This window comes from Salmo salar, unplaced genomic scaffold (genome assembly GCF_905237065.1).
Source record: "Salmo salar unplaced genomic scaffold, Ssal_v3.1, whole genome shotgun sequence".
In the NCBI taxonomy this organism is placed as follows: domain Eukaryota; kingdom Metazoa; phylum Chordata; class Actinopteri; order Salmoniformes; family Salmonidae; genus Salmo; species Salmo salar.
This window is the reverse complement of record NW_025547769.1, coordinates 1-17,795: the sequence shown is the minus strand read 5'-3', so window position 1 is coordinate 17,795 and position 17,795 is coordinate 1. Positions and strand designations below refer to the sequence as shown.

At 36.3% G+C, this 17,795-nt stretch overlaps 1 protein-coding gene across 1 annotated transcript; it reads left to right on the top strand.

Annotated features, from left to right (window-relative positions):
- Positions 1-1,034: 1,034 nt before the first annotated feature.
- LOC123732432 (integrin alpha-V-like) lies at positions 1,035-16,942 on the top strand (the record flags this gene model as incomplete). The annotated part of the gene is made up of 3 exons (XM_045711566.1): positions 1,035-1,135; positions 4,360-4,465; positions 16,787-16,942. Coding segments are annotated over 3 exons (306 nt in total), but the record flags the coding sequence as incomplete, so codon positions are not given.
- Positions 16,943-17,795: the final 853 nt, after the last annotated feature.

Below are 17,795 nucleotides of genomic sequence, written 5' to 3'. Positions count from 1 at the left end.
ATCATATGACATTTGTAATGTCTTTATTCTTTTGGAACTTCTGTGAGTGTAATGTTTACTGTTCATTTTTATTGTTTATTTCACTTTTGTATATTATCTAGTTCACTTGCTTTGGCAATGTTAACATACGTTTCCCATTCCATTAAAACCCTTAAATTGAATTGAGAGAGAGAGAAGCCCTTTTAGAGAGACAGAGAGAGAGAAGCCCTTTTAGAGAGACAGAGAGAGAGAAGCCCTTTTAGAGAGAGAGAGAGAAGCCCTTTTAGAGAGAGAGAGAGAAGCCCTTTTAGAGAGAGAGAGAGAGAGAGAAGCCCTTTTAGAGAGAGAGAGAGAGAGAGAGATAAGCCCTTTTAGAGAGAGAGAGAAGCCCTTTTAGAGCGAGAGAGAGAAGCCATTTGAGAGAGAGAGAAGCCCTTTTAGAGAGAGAGAGAGAGAAGCCCTTTTAGAGAGAGAGAGAGAGAAGCCCTTTTAGAGAGAGAGAGAGAAGCCCTTTTAGAGAGAGAGTCCTTGTACTTTCTCCACACACCCTGACTGTGGTGACACAGTGTGAGACTGAAAATGTGTCCTAAATGGTACCTTACTCCCTAATTAGTGCACTATATATAGGGCATAGGGTAGGCTGCCATTTGGGACATAACCTTAGACATGTATTTGTGTTCTCCCTGCTTGATTTCAGAGTGGCATTTCAATTACAGAGTATATGTATTCTGTTGTTGTGAAGGAAAAACCATTGGTCTCGTAACCTCCTGTTTACTCTGCCAGTCCCCTAGCTCTTTACACACACATTCTGCTGACCAAAGGCATTGTTGAATTGTTCAGAATAGTTTTAGCTAAAACCCATGAGTCTTGTGGTGGAATTGTGTGGAGGAGTTTGAGGCTTTGGCACCAGTTAAAATTCTGGATGAAGTTACAATCATATATACAATGGCGCCACCTTGTTGGAAGTGTGTGTTATAGCATCAACCTGTACTGTACACATTAGTCATCTGATGATTTATCTTCATGTTTTTACTATGGTCTTTTTATAATATAAGAATATAATATTGTCTTTCAGTTCCAACCAGTTCAACAACACCAGCAGTCTGGTCCTCAGCATCACAAAGCTGGCTGTCCTAGCCAAGGTGGACATCAGAGGGTATGTGTCTTCTCACTCATTTCAATACCTTAATAATACCTTATTTACTCATTTCAATACCTTAATAATACATTATCTACTCATTTCAATACCTTAATAATACATTATTTACACATTTCAATACCTTATTAATACCTTATTTACTCATTGAATACCTTATTAATACCTTATTTACTCATTTGAATACCTTAATAAAACCATAATACCTTATTTACTCATTTGAATACCTTAATACCATAATAAATGATTTACTCATTTGAATACCATAATACCTTATTTACTGAACATCATAAAGCCAATTTGTAAGTCGCTCTGGATAAGAGCGTCTGCTAAATGACTAAAATGTAAATGTAAATGTAAATAAAGTGTACATTTATAAATGATTCTGATGATATGAATCCATAAGATCTCTTCAGATGATTGTGTCCATAATATGACAGCAATGCAGACTGCAGTTAATTAGGCTCAGATGTCTGCCAGCTCAAAACCTAGGAGGGACGTTAAGCTGTTTTGTGTTCTGCCTCAGAAACTAAGTGTTTATCAAATCAAATTTTATTTGTCACATGCGCCGAATACAACAGGTGTAGACGACCTTACAGTGAAATGTTTACTTAGAAGCCCATAACCAATGATGCAGTTTTAAGAAAATACCTATAAAAAAAAGTAAGAGATAAAAGTAACAAGTATTTAAAGAGCAACAGTAAATAACAATAGCGAGGCTATATACAGGGGGTACTGGTACAGAGTCAATGTGGAGGCTATATACAGGGTATTACGGTACAGAGTCAATGTGGAGGCTATATACAGGGTGTTACGGTACAGAGTCAATGTGGAGGCTATATACAGGGGGTACCGGTACAGAGTCAATGTGGAGGCTATATACAGGGTATTACGGTACAGAGACAATGTGGAGGCTATATACAGGGGGTACCGGTACTGAGTCAATGTGGAGGCTATATACAGGGGGTACCGGTACAGAGTCAATGTGGAGGCTATATACAGGGTATTACGGTACAGAGTCAATGTGGAGGCTATATACAGGGGGTACCGGTACTGAGTCAATGTGGAGGCTATATACAGGGTATTACGGTACAGAGACAATGTGGAGGCTATATACAGGGGGAACCGGTACAGAGTCAAAGTGGAGGCTATATACAGGGGTACCGGTACAGAGTCAATGTGGAGGCTATATACAGGGGGTACCGGTACAGAGTCAATGTGGAGGCTATATACAGGGTATTACGGTACAGAGACAATGTGGAGGCTATATACAGGGGGTACCGGTACTGAGTCAATGTGGAGGCTATATACAGGGGGTACCGGTACAGAGTCAATGTGGAGGCTATATACAGGGTATTACGGTACAGAGTCAATGTGGAGGCTATATACAGGGGGTACCGGTACTGAGTCAATGTGGAGGCTATATACAGGGTATTACGGTACAGAGACAATGTGGAGGCTATATACAGGGGGAACCGGTACAGAGTCAAAGTGGAGGCTATATACAGGGGGAACCGGTACAGAGTCAATGTGGAGGCTATATACAGGGTATTACGGTACAGAGTCAATGTGGAGCCTATATACAGGGGGGTACCGGTACTGAGTCAATGTGGAGGCAATATACAGGGGGTACCGGTACAGAGTCAATGTGGAGGCTATATACAGGGTGGTACCGGTACAGAGTCAATGTGGAGGCTATATACAGGGGGTACCGGTACAGAGTCAATGTGGAGGCTATATACAGGGGGTACCGGTACAGAGTCAATGTGGAGGCTATATACAGGGGGTACTGGTACAGAGTCAATGTGGAGGCTATATACAGGGGGTACCGGTACTGAGTGAATGTGGAGGCTATATTCAGGGGGTACCAGTACAGAGTCAATGTGGAGGCTATATACAGGGGGTACCGGTACTGAGTCAATGTGGAGGCTATATACAGGGGGTACCGGTACTGAGTCAATGTGGAGGCTATATACAGGGGGTACCGGTACAGAGTCAATGTGGAGGCTATATACAGGGGGTACCGGTACAGAGTCAATGTGGAGGCTATATACAGGGGGTACCGGTACAGAGTCAATGTGGAGACTATATACAGGGGGTACCGGTACAGAGTCAATGTGCGGGAGCACCGGTGTTGAGGTAATTGAGGTAATATGTACATGTAGGTAGAGTTATTAAAGTGACTATGCAGAGATAATAAACAGAGAGTAGCAGCAGCGTAGAACGGGGGACAATGCAAATAGTCTGGGTAGCCATTTGATGAATTGTTCAGCAGTCTCATGGCTTTAGGGGGGTAGAAGATGTTAAGGAGTATTTTGGTCCTAGACTTGGCGCTCCGGTACCGCTTGCCGTGCGGTAGCAGAGAGAACGGTCTATGACTTGGGTGGCTGGAGTCTTTGACAATTTTTAGGGCCTTCCTTTGACACCGCCTGGTATAGAGGTCCTGGATGGCAGGAAGCTTGACCCCGGTGATGTATCACAGGAGAGTTTAGCCTGGTTTGCTTCTGTAAACAGACAGACTGGGGAATGAATGAGGCATGAATATTAAGCCACGACAGATGTGCATTCTTGGTAAATGCTCAGTAGAGACAGTACCCATGTCTTAACTCTACCAGCTCTTAGGATAGTCCTGTTGGGAATGTCTTAACTCTACCAGCTCTTAGGATAGTCCTGTTGGGAATGTCTTAACTCTACCAGCTCTTAGGACAGTCCTGTTGGGAATGTCTTAACTCTACCAGCTCTTAGGACAGTCCTGTTGGGAATGTCTTAACTCTACCAGCTCTTAGGACAGTCCTGTTGGGAATGTCTTAACTCTACCAGCTCTTAGGACAGTCCTGTTGGGAATATATCCGTGGCTTGTATAATGTTACTGGATGTTAATTGTGAGAGAAAAAACGTCAATAAACAAAATGTTAGAAACCACCGCAAACAACAACCACCACCCCACAGTATGTGAGCTCTAACCCCCTTCTCTTCTCTTCTTTCTCCCTCTTCTCTTCTCTTCTTATCTCCCTCTTCTCTTCTTCTCTCCCTCTTCTCTTCTCTTCTCTCTCCCTCCCTCCCTCCCTCCCTCCCTCCCTCCCTCCCTCCCTCCCTCCCCTCCCTCCCTCCCTCCTTCTCTCTCCCTCTTCTCTTCTCCCTCCCTCCCCTCCCTCCCGCTTCTCTTCTTTCTCCTCTTCCTCCCGCTTCTTCTCTTCTTTCTCCTCTCCCTCCCTCTGCTGTAGGGTGTCCGCCCCAGACCAGGTCTTCCTGCCTGTTGCTAACTGGCAGCCTAAAGAGAACCCTGTCGTAGGAGATGACATCGGCCCACAGATACTGCACGTCTATGAGGTCAGTGTTCTGCTTGATCGTATGACACTGGCTGCATCTGGAGCGGCATCCTATATTTCCTATATAGTGCACTACTTATAACCACGCTGGTCAAAAGTAGTGCACTACATAGGGTGTAGGGTGGCACTCTGTGTCATGACTTTACACCACAACTATGTAATCTGTCATCTTTAGATGCATAGAAACTAGCATACCTGTTTAATGACTGTCTGTTTACTATAGAAACTAACATACCTGTTTAATGACTGTCTGTTTACTATAGAAACTAATATACCTGTTTTATTACTGTCTGTGTTTACTATAGAAACTAATATACCTGTTTATTACTGTCTGTGTTTACTATAGAAACTAACATACCTGTTTAATGACTGTCTGTTTACTATAGAAACTAATATACCTGTTTTATTACTGTCTGTGTTTACTATAGAAACTAACATACCTGTTTATTACTGTCTGTGTTTACTATAGAAACTAACATACCTGTTTTATTACTGTCTGTGTTTACTATAGAAACTAACATACCTGTTTTATTACTGTCTGTGTTTACTATAGAAACTAACATACCTGTTTTATTACTGTCTGTGTTTACTATAGAAACTAACATACCTGTTTTATTACTGTCTGTTTACTATAGAAACTAACATACCTGTTTTATTACTGTCTGTGTTTACTATAGAAACTAACATACCTGTTTTATTACTGTCTGTTTACTATAGAAACTAACATACCTGTTTTATTACTGTCTGTGTTTACTATAGAAACTAACATACCTGTTTTATTACTGTCTGTGTTTACTATAGAAACTAACATACCTGTTTTATTACTGTCTGTGTTTACTATAGAAACTAACATACCTGTTTTATTACTGTCTGTGTTTACTATAGAAACTAACATACCTGTTTTATTACTGTCTGTGTTTACTATAGAAACTAACATACCTGTTTTATTACTGTCTGTTTACTATAGAAACTAACATACCTGTTTTATTACTGTCTGTGTTTACTATAGAAACTAACATACCTGTTTTATTACTGTCTGTGTTTACTATAGAAACTAATATACCTGTTTTATTACTGTCTGTGTTTACTATAGAAACTAACATACCTGTTTTATTACTGTCTGTGTTTACTATAGAAACTAACATACCTGTTTTATTACTGTCTGTGTTTACTATAGAAACTAACATACCTGTTTAATGACTGTCTGTGTTTACTATAGAAACTAATATACCTGTTTTATTACTGTCTGTGTTTACTATAGAAACTAACATACCTGTTTTATTACTGTCTGTGTTTACTATAGAAACTAACATACCTGTTTAATGACTGTCTGTGTTTACTATAGAAACTAATATACCTGTTTTATTACTGTCTGTGTTTACTATAGAAACTAACATACCTGTTTTATTACTGTCTGTGTTTACTATAGAAACTAACATACCTGTTTTATTACTGTCTGTGTTTACTATAGAAACTAACATACCTGTTTTATTACTGTCTGTGTTTACTATAGAAACTAACATACCTGTTTTATTACTCTGTTTACTATAGAAACTAACATACCTGTTTTATTACTGTCTGTGTTTACTATAGAAACTAACATACCTGTTTTATTACTGTCTGTGTTTACTATAGAAACTAATATACCTGTTTTATTACTGTCTGTGTTTACTATAGAAACTAATATACCTGTTTTATTACTGTCTGTGTTTACTATAGAAACTAACATACCTGTTTTATTACTGTCTGTTTACTATAGAAACTAACATACCTGTTTTATTACTGTCTGTGTTTACTATAGAAACTAACATACCTGTTTTATTACTGTCTGTGTTTACTATAGAAACTAACATACCTGTTTTATTACTGTCTGTGTTTACTATAGAAACTAACATACCTGTTTTATTACTGTCTGTGTTTACTATAGAAACTAACATACCTGTTTTATTACTGTCTGTGTTTACTATAGAAACTAACATACCTGTTTTATTACTGTCTGTTTACTATAGAAACTAACATACCTGTTTTATTACTGTCTGTGTTTACTATAGAAACTAACATACCTGTTTTATTACTGTCTGTGTTTACTATAGAAACTAATATACCTGTTTTATTACTGTCTGTGTTTACTATAGAAACTAACATACCTGTTTTATTACTGTCTGTGTTTACTATAGAAACTAATATACCTGTTTTATTACTGTCTGTGTTTACTATAGAAACTAACATACCTGTTTTATTACTGTCTGTGTTTACTATAGAAACTAACATACCTGTTTTATTACTGTCTGTGTTTACTATAGAAACTAACATACCTGTTTTATTACTGTCTGTGTTTACTATAGAAACTAACATACCTGTTTTATTACTGTCTGTTTACTATAGAAACTAACATACCTGTTTTATTACTGTCTGTGTTTACTATAGAAACTAACATACCTGTTTTATTACTGTCTGTGTTTACTATAGAAACTAACATACCTGTTTTATTACTGTCTGTGTTTACTATAGAAACTAATATACCTGTTTTATTACTGTCTGTTTACTATAGAAACTAACATACCTGTTTTATTACTGTCTGTTTACTATAGAAACTAATATACCTGTTTTATTACTGTCTGTGTTTACTATAGAAACTAACATACCTGTTTTATTACTGTCTGTGTTTACTATAGAAACTAACATACCTGTTTTATTACTGTCTGTGTTTACTATAGAAACTAACATACCTGTTTAATGACTGTCTGTGTTTACTATAGAAACTAATATACCTGTTTTATTACTGTCTGTGTTTACTATAGAAACTAACATACCTGTTTTATTACTGTCTGTGTTTACTATAGAAACTAACATACCTGTTTAATGACTGTCTGTGTTTACTATAGAAACTAACATACCTGTTTTATTACTGTCTGTGTTTACTATAGAAACTAATATACCTGTTTTATTACTGTCTGTTTACTATAGAAACTAACATACCTGTTTTATTACTGTCTGTGTTTACTATAGAAACTAACATACCTGTTTAATGACTGTCTGTGTTTACTATAGAAACTAATATACCTGTTTTATTACTGTCTGTGTTTACTATAGAAACTAACATACCTGTTTTATTACTGTCTGTGTTTACTATAGAAACTAACATACCTGTTTAATGACTGTCTGTGTTTACTATAGAAACTAACATACCTGTTTTATTACTGTCTGTGTTTACTATAGAAACTAACATACCTGTTTTATTACTGTCTGTGTTTACTATAGAAACTAACATACCTGTTTTATTACTGTCTGTGTTTACTATAGAAACTAATATACCTGTTTTATTACTGTCTGTGTTTACTATAGAAACTAACATACCTGTTTTATTACTGTCTGTGTTTACTATAGAAACTAACATACCTGTTTTATTACTGTCTGTGTTTACTATAGAAACTAACATACCTGTTTTATTACTGTCTGTGTTTACTATAGAAACTAACATACCTGTTTTATTACTCTGTTTACTATAGAAACTAACATACCTGTTTTATTACTGTCTGTGTTTACTATAGAAACTAACATACCTGTTTTATTACTGTCTGTGTTTACTATAGAAACTAATATACCTGTTTTATTACTGTCTGTGTTTACTATAGAAACTAATATACCTGTTTTATTACTGTCTGTGTTTACTATAGAAACTAACATACCTGTTTTATTACTGTCTGTTTACTATAGAAACTAACATACCTGTTTTATTACTGTCTGTGTTTACTATAGAAACTAACATACCTGTTTTATTACTGTCTGTGTTTACTATAGAAACTAACATACCTGTTTTATTACTGTCTGTGTTTACTATAGAAACTAACATACCTGTTTTATTACTGTCTGTGTTTACTATAGAAACTAACATACCTGTTTTATTACTGTCTGTGTTTACTATAGAAACTAACATACCTGTTTTATTACTGTCTGTTTACTATAGAAACTAACATACCTGTTTTATTACTGTCTGTGTTTACTATAGAAACTAACATACCTGTTTTATTACTGTCTGTGTTTACTATAGAAACTAATATACCTGTTTTATTACTGTCTGTGTTTACTATAGAAACTAACATACCTGTTTTATTACTGTCTGTGTTTACTATAGAAACTAACATACCTGTTTTATTACTGTCTGTGTTTACTATAGAAACTAACATACCTGTTTAATGACTGTCTGTGTTTACTATAGAAACTAATATACCTGTTTTATTACTGTCTGTGTTTACTATAGAAACTAACATACCTGTTTTATTACTGTCTGTGTTTACTATAGAAACTAACATACCTGTTTAATGACTGTCTGTGTTTACTATAGAAACTAACATACCTGTTTTATTACTGTCTGTGTTTACTATAGAAACTAACATACCTGTTTTATTACTGTCTGTGTTTACTATAGAAACTAACATACCTGTTTTATTACTGTCTGTGTTTACTATAGAAACTAATATACCTGTTTTATTACTGTCTGTGTTTACTATAGAAACTAACATACCTGTTTTATTACTGTCTGTGTTTACTATAGAAACTAACATACCTGTTTTATTACTGTCTGTGTTTACTATAGAAACTAACATACCTGTTTTATTACTGTCTGTGTTTACTATAGAAACTAACATACCTGTTTTATTACTCTGTTTACTATAGAAACTAACATACCTGTTTTATTACTGTCTGTGTTTACTATAGAAACTAACATACCTGTTTTATTACTGTCTGTGTTTACTATAGAAACTAACATACCTGTTTTATTACTGTCTGTGTTTACTATAGAAACTAATATACCTGTTTTATTACTGTCTGTTTACTATAGAAACTAACATACCTGTTTTATTACTGTCTGTGTTTACTATAGAAACTAACATACCTGTTTTATTACTGTCTGTGTTTACTATAGAAACTAACATACCTGTTTTATTACTGTCTGTGTTTACTATAGAAACTAACATACCTGTTTTATTACTGTCTGTGTTTACTATAGAAACTAACATACCTGTTTTATTACTGTCTGTGTTTACTATAGAAACTAACATACCTGTTTTATTACTGTCTGTTTACTATAGAAACTAACATACCTGTTTTATTACTGTCTGTGTTTACTATAGAAACTAACATACCTGTTTTATTACTGTCTGTGTTTACTATAGAAACTAATATACCTGTTTTATTACTGTCTGTGTTTACTATAGAAACTAATATACCTGTTTTATTACTGTCTGTGTTTACTATAGAAACTAACATACCTGTTTTATTACTGTCTGTTTACTATAGAAACTAACATACCTGTTTTATTACTGTCTGTGTTTACTATAGAAACTAACATACCTGTTTTATTACTGTCTGTGTTTACTATAGAAACTAACATACCTGTTTTATTACTGTCTGTGTTTACTATAGAAACTAACATACCTGTTTTATTACTGTCTGTGTTTACTATAGAAACTAACATACCTGTTTTATTACTGTCTGTGTTTACTATAGAAACTAACATACCTGTTTTATTACTGTCTGTTTACTATAGAAACTAACATACCTGTTTTATTACTGTCTGTGTTTACTATAGAAACTAACATACCTGTTTTATTACTGTCTGTGTTTACTATAGAAACTAATATACCTGTTTTATTACTGTCTGTGTTTACTATAGAAACTAACATACCTGTTTTATTACTGTCTGTGTTTACTATAGAAACTAACATACCTGTTTTATTACTGTCTGTGTTTACTATAGAAACTAACATACCTGTTTAATGACTGTCTGTGTTTACTATAGAAACTAATATACCTGTTTTATTACTGTCTGTGTTTACTATAGAAACTAACATACCTGTTTTATTACTGTCTGTGTTTACTATAGAAACTAACATACCTGTTTAATGACTGTCTGTGTTTACTATAGAAACTAACATACCTGTTTTATTACTGTCTGTGTTTACTATAGAAACTAACATACCTGTTTTATTACTGTCTGTGTTTACTATAGAAACTAACATACCTGTTTTATTACTGTCTGTGTTTACTATAGAAACTAATATACCTGTTTTATTACTGTCTGTGTTTACTATAGAAACTAACATACCTGTTTTATTACTGTCTGTGTTTACTATAGAAACTAACATACCTGTTTTATTACTGTCTGTGTTTACTATAGAAACTAACATACCTGTTTTATTACTGTCTGTGTTTACTATAGAAACTAACATACCTGTTTTATTACTCTGTTTACTATAGAAACTAACATACCTGTTTTATTACTGTCTGTGTTTACTATAGAAACTAACATACCTGTTTTATTACTGTCTGTGTTTACTATAGAAACTAACATACCTGTTTTATTACTGTCTGTGTTTACTATAGAAACTAATATACCTGTTTTATTACTGTCTGTTTACTATAGAAACTAACATACCTGTTTTATTACTGTCTGTGTTTACTATAGAAACTAACATACCTGTTTTATTACTGTCTGTGTTTACTATAGAAACTAACATACCTGTTTTATTACTGTCTGTGTTTACTATAGAAACTAACATACCTGTTTTATTACTGTCTGTGTTTACTATAGAAACTAACATACCTGTTTTATTACTGTCTGTGTTTACTATAGAAACTAACATACCTGTTTTATTACTGTCTGTTTACTATAGAAACTAACATACCTGTTTTATTACTGTCTGTGTTTACTATAGAAACTAACATACCTGTTTTATTACTGTCTGTGTTTACTATAGAAACTAACATACCTGTTTTATTACTGTCTGTGTTTACTATAGAAACTAACATACCTGTTTTATTACTGTCTGTGTTTACTATAGAAACTAACATACCTGTTTTATTACTGTCTGTGTTTACTATAGAAACTAACATACCTGTTTTATTACTGTCTGTGTTTACTATAGAAACTAACATACCTGTTTTATTACTGTCTGTGTTTACTATAGAAACTAACATACCTGTTTTATTACTGTCTGTGTTTACTATAGAAACTAACATACCTGTTTTATTACTGTCTGTGTTTACTATAGAAACTAACATACCTGTTTTATTACTGTCTGTGTTTACTATAGAAACTAACATACCTGTTTTATTACTGTCTGTGTTTACTATAGAAACTAACATACCTGTTTTATTACTGTCTGTGTTTACTATAGAAACTAACATACCTGTTTTATTACTGTCTGTGTTTACTATAGAAACTAACATACCTGTTTTATTACTGTCTGTGTTTACTATAGAAACTAACATACCTGTTTTATTACTGTCTGTGTTTACTATAGAAACTAACATACCTGTTTTATTACTGTCTGTGTTTACTATAGAAACTAATATACCTGTTTTATTACTGTCTGTGTTTACTATAGAAACTAACATACCTGTTTTATTACTGTCTGTGTTTACTATAGAAACTAATATACCTGTTTTATTACTGTCTGTGTTTACTATAGAAACTAACATACCTGTTTTATTACTGTCTGTGTTTACTATAGAAACTAACATACCTGTTTTATTACTGTCTGTGTTTACTATAGAAACTAACATACCTGTTTTATTACTGTCTGTGTTTACTATAGAAACTAACATACCTGTTTTATTACTGTCTGTGTTTACTATAGAAACTAACATACCTGTTTTATTACTGTCTGTTTACTATAGAAACTAATATACCTGTTTTATTACTGTCTGTGTTTACTATAGAAACTAACATACCTGTTTTATTACTGTCTGTGTTTACTATAGAAACTAACATACCTGTTTTATTACTGTCTGTGTTTACTATAGAAACTAACATACCTGTTTTATTACTGTCTGTGTTTACTATAGAAACTAACATACCTGTTTTATTACTGTCTGTGTTTACTATAGAAACTAACATACCTGTTTTATTACTGTCTGTGTTTACTATAGAAACTAACATACCTGTTTTATTACTGTCTGTGTTTACTATAGAAACTAACATACCTGTTTTTTGCAAAAATATTATAACCGGTTTTCGCTTCGTCATTATTGGGTATTGTGTGTAGATTTTTTTTAATGCATTTTAGAATAAGGCTGTAGTGTAACAAAGTGTGGAAAAAGTCAAGGGGTCTGAATACTTTCCGAAGGCTCTGTATATTCGGGCTCTGTCTAACGGCTTGTGCCAGAGGCTCTAGAAAGAGAACAAATAGACTTGGACTTGATGGGATGCCCTTTGTATGGAGAACTGTGGGGTAATAGAATGTTCTGTCTATATGGAGAACTGTGGGGTAATAGAATGTCTATATGGAGAACTGTGGGGTAATAGAATGTTCTGTCTATATGGAGAACTGTGGGGTAATAGAATGTTCTGTCTATATGGAGAACTGTGGGGTAATAGAATGTCTATATGGAGAACTGTGGGGTAATAGAATGTTCTGTCTATTGGAGAACTGTGGGGTAATAGAATGTCTATATGGAGATCTGTGGGGTAATAGAATGTTCTGTCTATATGGAGAACTGTGGGGTAATAGGAATGTTCTGTCTATATGGAGAACTGTGGGGTAATAGAATGTCTATATGGAGAACTGTGGGGTAATAGAATGTCCTGTCTGTATGGAGAACTGTGGGGTAATAGAATGTCTATATGGAGAACTGTGGGGTAATAGAATGTCCTGTCTGTATGGAGAACTGTGGGGTAATAGAATGTCCTGTCTATATGGAGAACTGTGGGGTAATAGAATGTCTATATGGAGAACTGTGGGGTAATAGAATGTCTATATGGAGAACTGTGGGGTAATAGAATGTCCTGTCTGTATGGAGAACTGTGGGGTAATAGAATGTCTATATGGAGAACTGTGGGGTAATAGAATGTCTATATGGAGAACTGTGGGGTAATAGAATGTCCTGTCTGTATGGAGAACTGTGGGGTAATAGAATGTCTATATGGAGAACTGTGGGGTAATAGAATGTCTATATGGAGAACTGTGGGGTAATAGAATGTCCTGTCTGTATGGAGAACTGTGGGGTAATAGAATGTTCTGTCTGTATGGAGAACTGTGGGGTAATAGAATATCCTGTCTATATGGAGAACTGTGGGGTAATAGAATGTCCTGTCTATATGGAGAACTGTGGGGTAATAGAATGTCCTGTCTATATGGAGAACTGTGGGGTAATAGAATATCCTGTCTATATGGAGAACTGTGGGGTAATAGAATGTCCTGTCTATATGGAGAACTGTGGGGTAATAGAATGTCCTGTCTATATGGAGAACTGTGGGGTAATAGAATGTCCTGTCTATATGGAGAACTGTGGGGTAATAGAATGTCCTGTCTGTATGGAGAACTGTGGGGTAATAGAATGTCTATATGGAGAACTGTGGGGTAATAGAATGTCTATATGGAGAACTGTGGGGTAATAGAATGTCCTGTCTGTATGGAGAACTGTGGGGTAATAGAATGTTCTGTCTGTATGGAGAACTTTGGGGTAATAGAATGTCTATATGGAGAACTGTGGGGTAATAGAATGTTCTGTCTATATGGAGAACCGTGGGGTAATAGAATGTCCTGTCTATATGGAGAACTGTGGGGTAATAGAATGTCCTGTCTATATGGAGAACTGTGGGGTAATAGAATGTCCTGTCTATATGGAGAACTGTGGGTAATAGAATGTCCTGTCTGTATGGAGAACTGTGGGGTAATAGAATGTCCTGTCTATATGGAGAACTGTGGGGTAATAGAATGTCCCCGTCTGTATGGAGAACTGTGGGGTAATAGAATGTCCTGTCTATATGGAGAACTGTGGGGTAATAGAATGTCCTGTCTATATGGAGAACTGTGGGGTAATAGAATGTCCTGTCTATATGGAGAACTGTGGGGTAATAGAATGGCCTGTCTATATGGAGAACTGTGGGGTAATAGAATGTCCTGTCTATATGGAGAACTGTGGGGTAATAGAATGTCCTGTCTATATGGAGAACTGTGGGGTAATAGAATGTTCTGTCTATATGGAGAACTGTGGGGTAATAGAATGTCCCGTCTATATGGAGAACTGTGGGGTAATAGAATGTCCTGTCTATATGGAGAACTGTGGGGTAATAGAATGTCCTGTCTATATGGAGAACTGTGGGGTAATAGAATGTCCTGTCTATATGGAGAACTGTGGGGTAATAGAATGTCCTGTCTATATGGAGAACTGTGGGGTAATAGAATGTCCTGTCTATATGGAGAACTGTGGGGTAATAGAATGTTCTGTCTATATGGAGAACTGTGGGGTAATAGAATGTCCTGTGTATATGGAGAACTGTGGGGTAATAGAATGTCCCGTGTATATGGAGAACTGTGGGGTAATAGAATGTCCTGTCTATATGGAGAACTGTGGGGTAATAGAATGTTCTGTCTATATGGAGAACTGTGGGGTAATAGAATGTCCTGTCTATATGGAGAACTGTGGGGTAATAGAATGTCCTGTCTATATGGAGAACTGTGGGGTAATAGAATGTCCTGTCTATATGGAGAACTGTGGGGTAATAGGAATGTCCTGTCTATATGGAGAACTGTGGGAGTAATTGAATGTCCCGTCTATATGGGAGAACTGTGGGGTAATAGAATGTCCTGTCTATATGGAGAACTGTGGGGTAATAGAATGTCCTGTCTATATGGAGAACTGTGGGGTAATAGAATGTCCTGTCTATATGGAGAACTGTGGGGTAATAGAATGTCCTGTCTATATGGGAGAACTGTGGGGTAATAGAATGTCCTGTCTATATGGAGAACTGTGGGGTAATAGAATGTCCTGTCTATATGGAGAACTGTGGGGTAATAGAATGTTCTGTCTATATGGAGAACTGTGGGGGTAATATAATGTTCTGTCTATATGGAGAACTGTGGGGTAATAGAATGTCCCGTGTATATGGAGAACTGTGGGGTAATAGAATGTCCTGTCTATATGGAGAACTGTGGGGTAATAGAATGTCCTGTCTATATGGAGAACTGTGGGGTAATAGAATGTCCTGTCTATATGGAGAACTGTGGGGTAATAGAATGTTCTGTCTATATGGAGAACTGTGGGGTAATAGAATGTCCTGTCTGTATGGAGAACTGTGGGGTAATAGAATGTCTATAGGAGAACTGTGGGGTAATAGAATGTTCTGTCTATATGAGAACTGTGGGGTAATAGAATGTCCTGTCTATATGGAGAACTGTGGGGTAATAGAATGTCCCGTCTATATGGAGAACTGTGGGGCAATAGAATGTTCTGTCTATATGGAGAACTGTGGGGTAATAGAATGTCCTGTCTGTATGGAGAACTGTGGGGTAATAGAATGTCTATATGGAGAACTGTGGGGTAATAGAATGTTCTGTCTATATGTGAGAACTGTGGGGTAATAGAATGTCCTGTCTATATGGAGAACTGTGGGGTAATAGGGAATGTCCTGTCTATATGGAGAACTGTGGGGTAATAGAATGTTCTGTCTATATGGAGAACTGTGGGGTAATAGAATGTTCCGTCTATATGGAGAACTGTGGGGTAATAGAATGTCCCTGTGTATATGGAGAACTGTGGGGTAATAGAATGTCCCGTCTATATGGAGAACTGTGGGGTAATAGAATGTCCCGTCTATATGGAGAACTGTGGGGAAATAGAATGTCCTGTCTATATGGAGAACTGTGGGGTAATAGAATGTTCTGTCTATATGGAAAACTGTGGGGTAATAGAATGTTCTGTCTATATGGAGAACTGTGGGGTAATAGAATGTTCTGTCTATATGGAGAACTGTGGGGTAATAGAATGTCCCAGTCTATATGGAGAACTGTGGGGTAATAGAATGTCTATATGGAGAACTGTGGAGTAATAGAATGTTCTGTCTATATGGAGAACTGTGGGGTAATAGAATGTCTATATGGAGAACTGTGGGGTAATAGAATGCTCCTGTCTATATGGAGAACTGTGGGGTAATAGAATGTCCCGTCTATATGGAGAACTGTGGGTAATAGAATGTTCTGTCTATATATGGGAGAACTGTGGGGTAATAGAATGTCCTGTCTGTATGGAGAACTGTGGGTAATAGAATGTCCCGTCTATATGGAGAACTGTGGGGTAATAGATTGTCCCGGTCTGTATCCAAGCAGCTGGGTTTGAGTGTAAGGTGCGCATCATGTGGATAAAATAATTGCCAAAATACAAAGTGTTTCAATACAGCCCATAAATCATTGAGGGAAATGTTTCTAAACCTAGCTGAACAGCTCTCCTACTATAATCATCATGAAGTCAGGGAAGATTATTATAATTTTTTACGTGGTACATGTTGTTACTACAAAACGGTGTTGTTTCTGTTCAGTTGCGTAACAGAGGTCCCAGTACCTTCAGCAAGGCCATGCTGGACATCGAATGGCCCTACAGGTTCAACACGGCTCTCTACTCTACATCACTAAACTAGAGGTGGACGGAGACGGAGGAATGAACTGCGAGACAGACATGGAGATCCAACCCACTCAATGTCTACAGTGCGTCATAGTATCCTCTCTACCTTTCTCTCTTATTCAGCCCAGACACTTTTCCGCGTCTGTCCTTTTCTTGAAATTGGTACCTTCATGGATTTGAAAGAACTGGTAGAGGAAACTCACTAGTCTAGCCCATGAAAGAACTGGTAGAGGAAACTCTAGTCTAGCCCATGAAAGAACTGGTAGAGGAAACTCTAGTCTAGCCCATGAAAGAACTGGTAGAGAAACTCTCTAGTCTAGCCCATGAAAGAACTGGTAGAGGAAACTCTAGTCTAGCCCATGAAAGAACTGGTAGAGGAAACTCTAGTGTAGCCCATGAAAGTACTGGTAGAGGAAACTCTAGTTCTAGCCCATGAAAGAACTTGGTAGAGGAAACTCACTAGTCTATCCCATGAAAGAACTGGTAGAGGAAACTCAATAGTCTATCCCATGAAAGAACTGGTAGAGGAAACTCTAGTCTAGCCCATGAAAGAACTGGTAGAGGAAACTCTAGTCTAGCCCATAAAAGAACTGGTAGAGGAAACTCTAGTCTAGCCCATGAAAGAACTGGTAGAGGAAACTCACTAGTCTATCCCATGAAAGAACTGGTAGAGGGAAACTCACTAGTCTATCCCATGAAAGAACTGGTAGAGGAAACTCTAGTCTAGCCCATGAAAGAACTGGTAGAGGAAACTCTAGTCTAGCCCGCTAACATGAAAGTACTGGTAGAAACCTCTAGTCTAGCCCATGAAAGTACTGGTAGAGGAAACTCACTAGTCTAGCCCATGAAAGAACTGGTAGAGAAACTCTAGTCTAGCCCATGAAAGAACTGGTAGAGGAAACTCTCTAGTCTAGCCCATGAAAGAA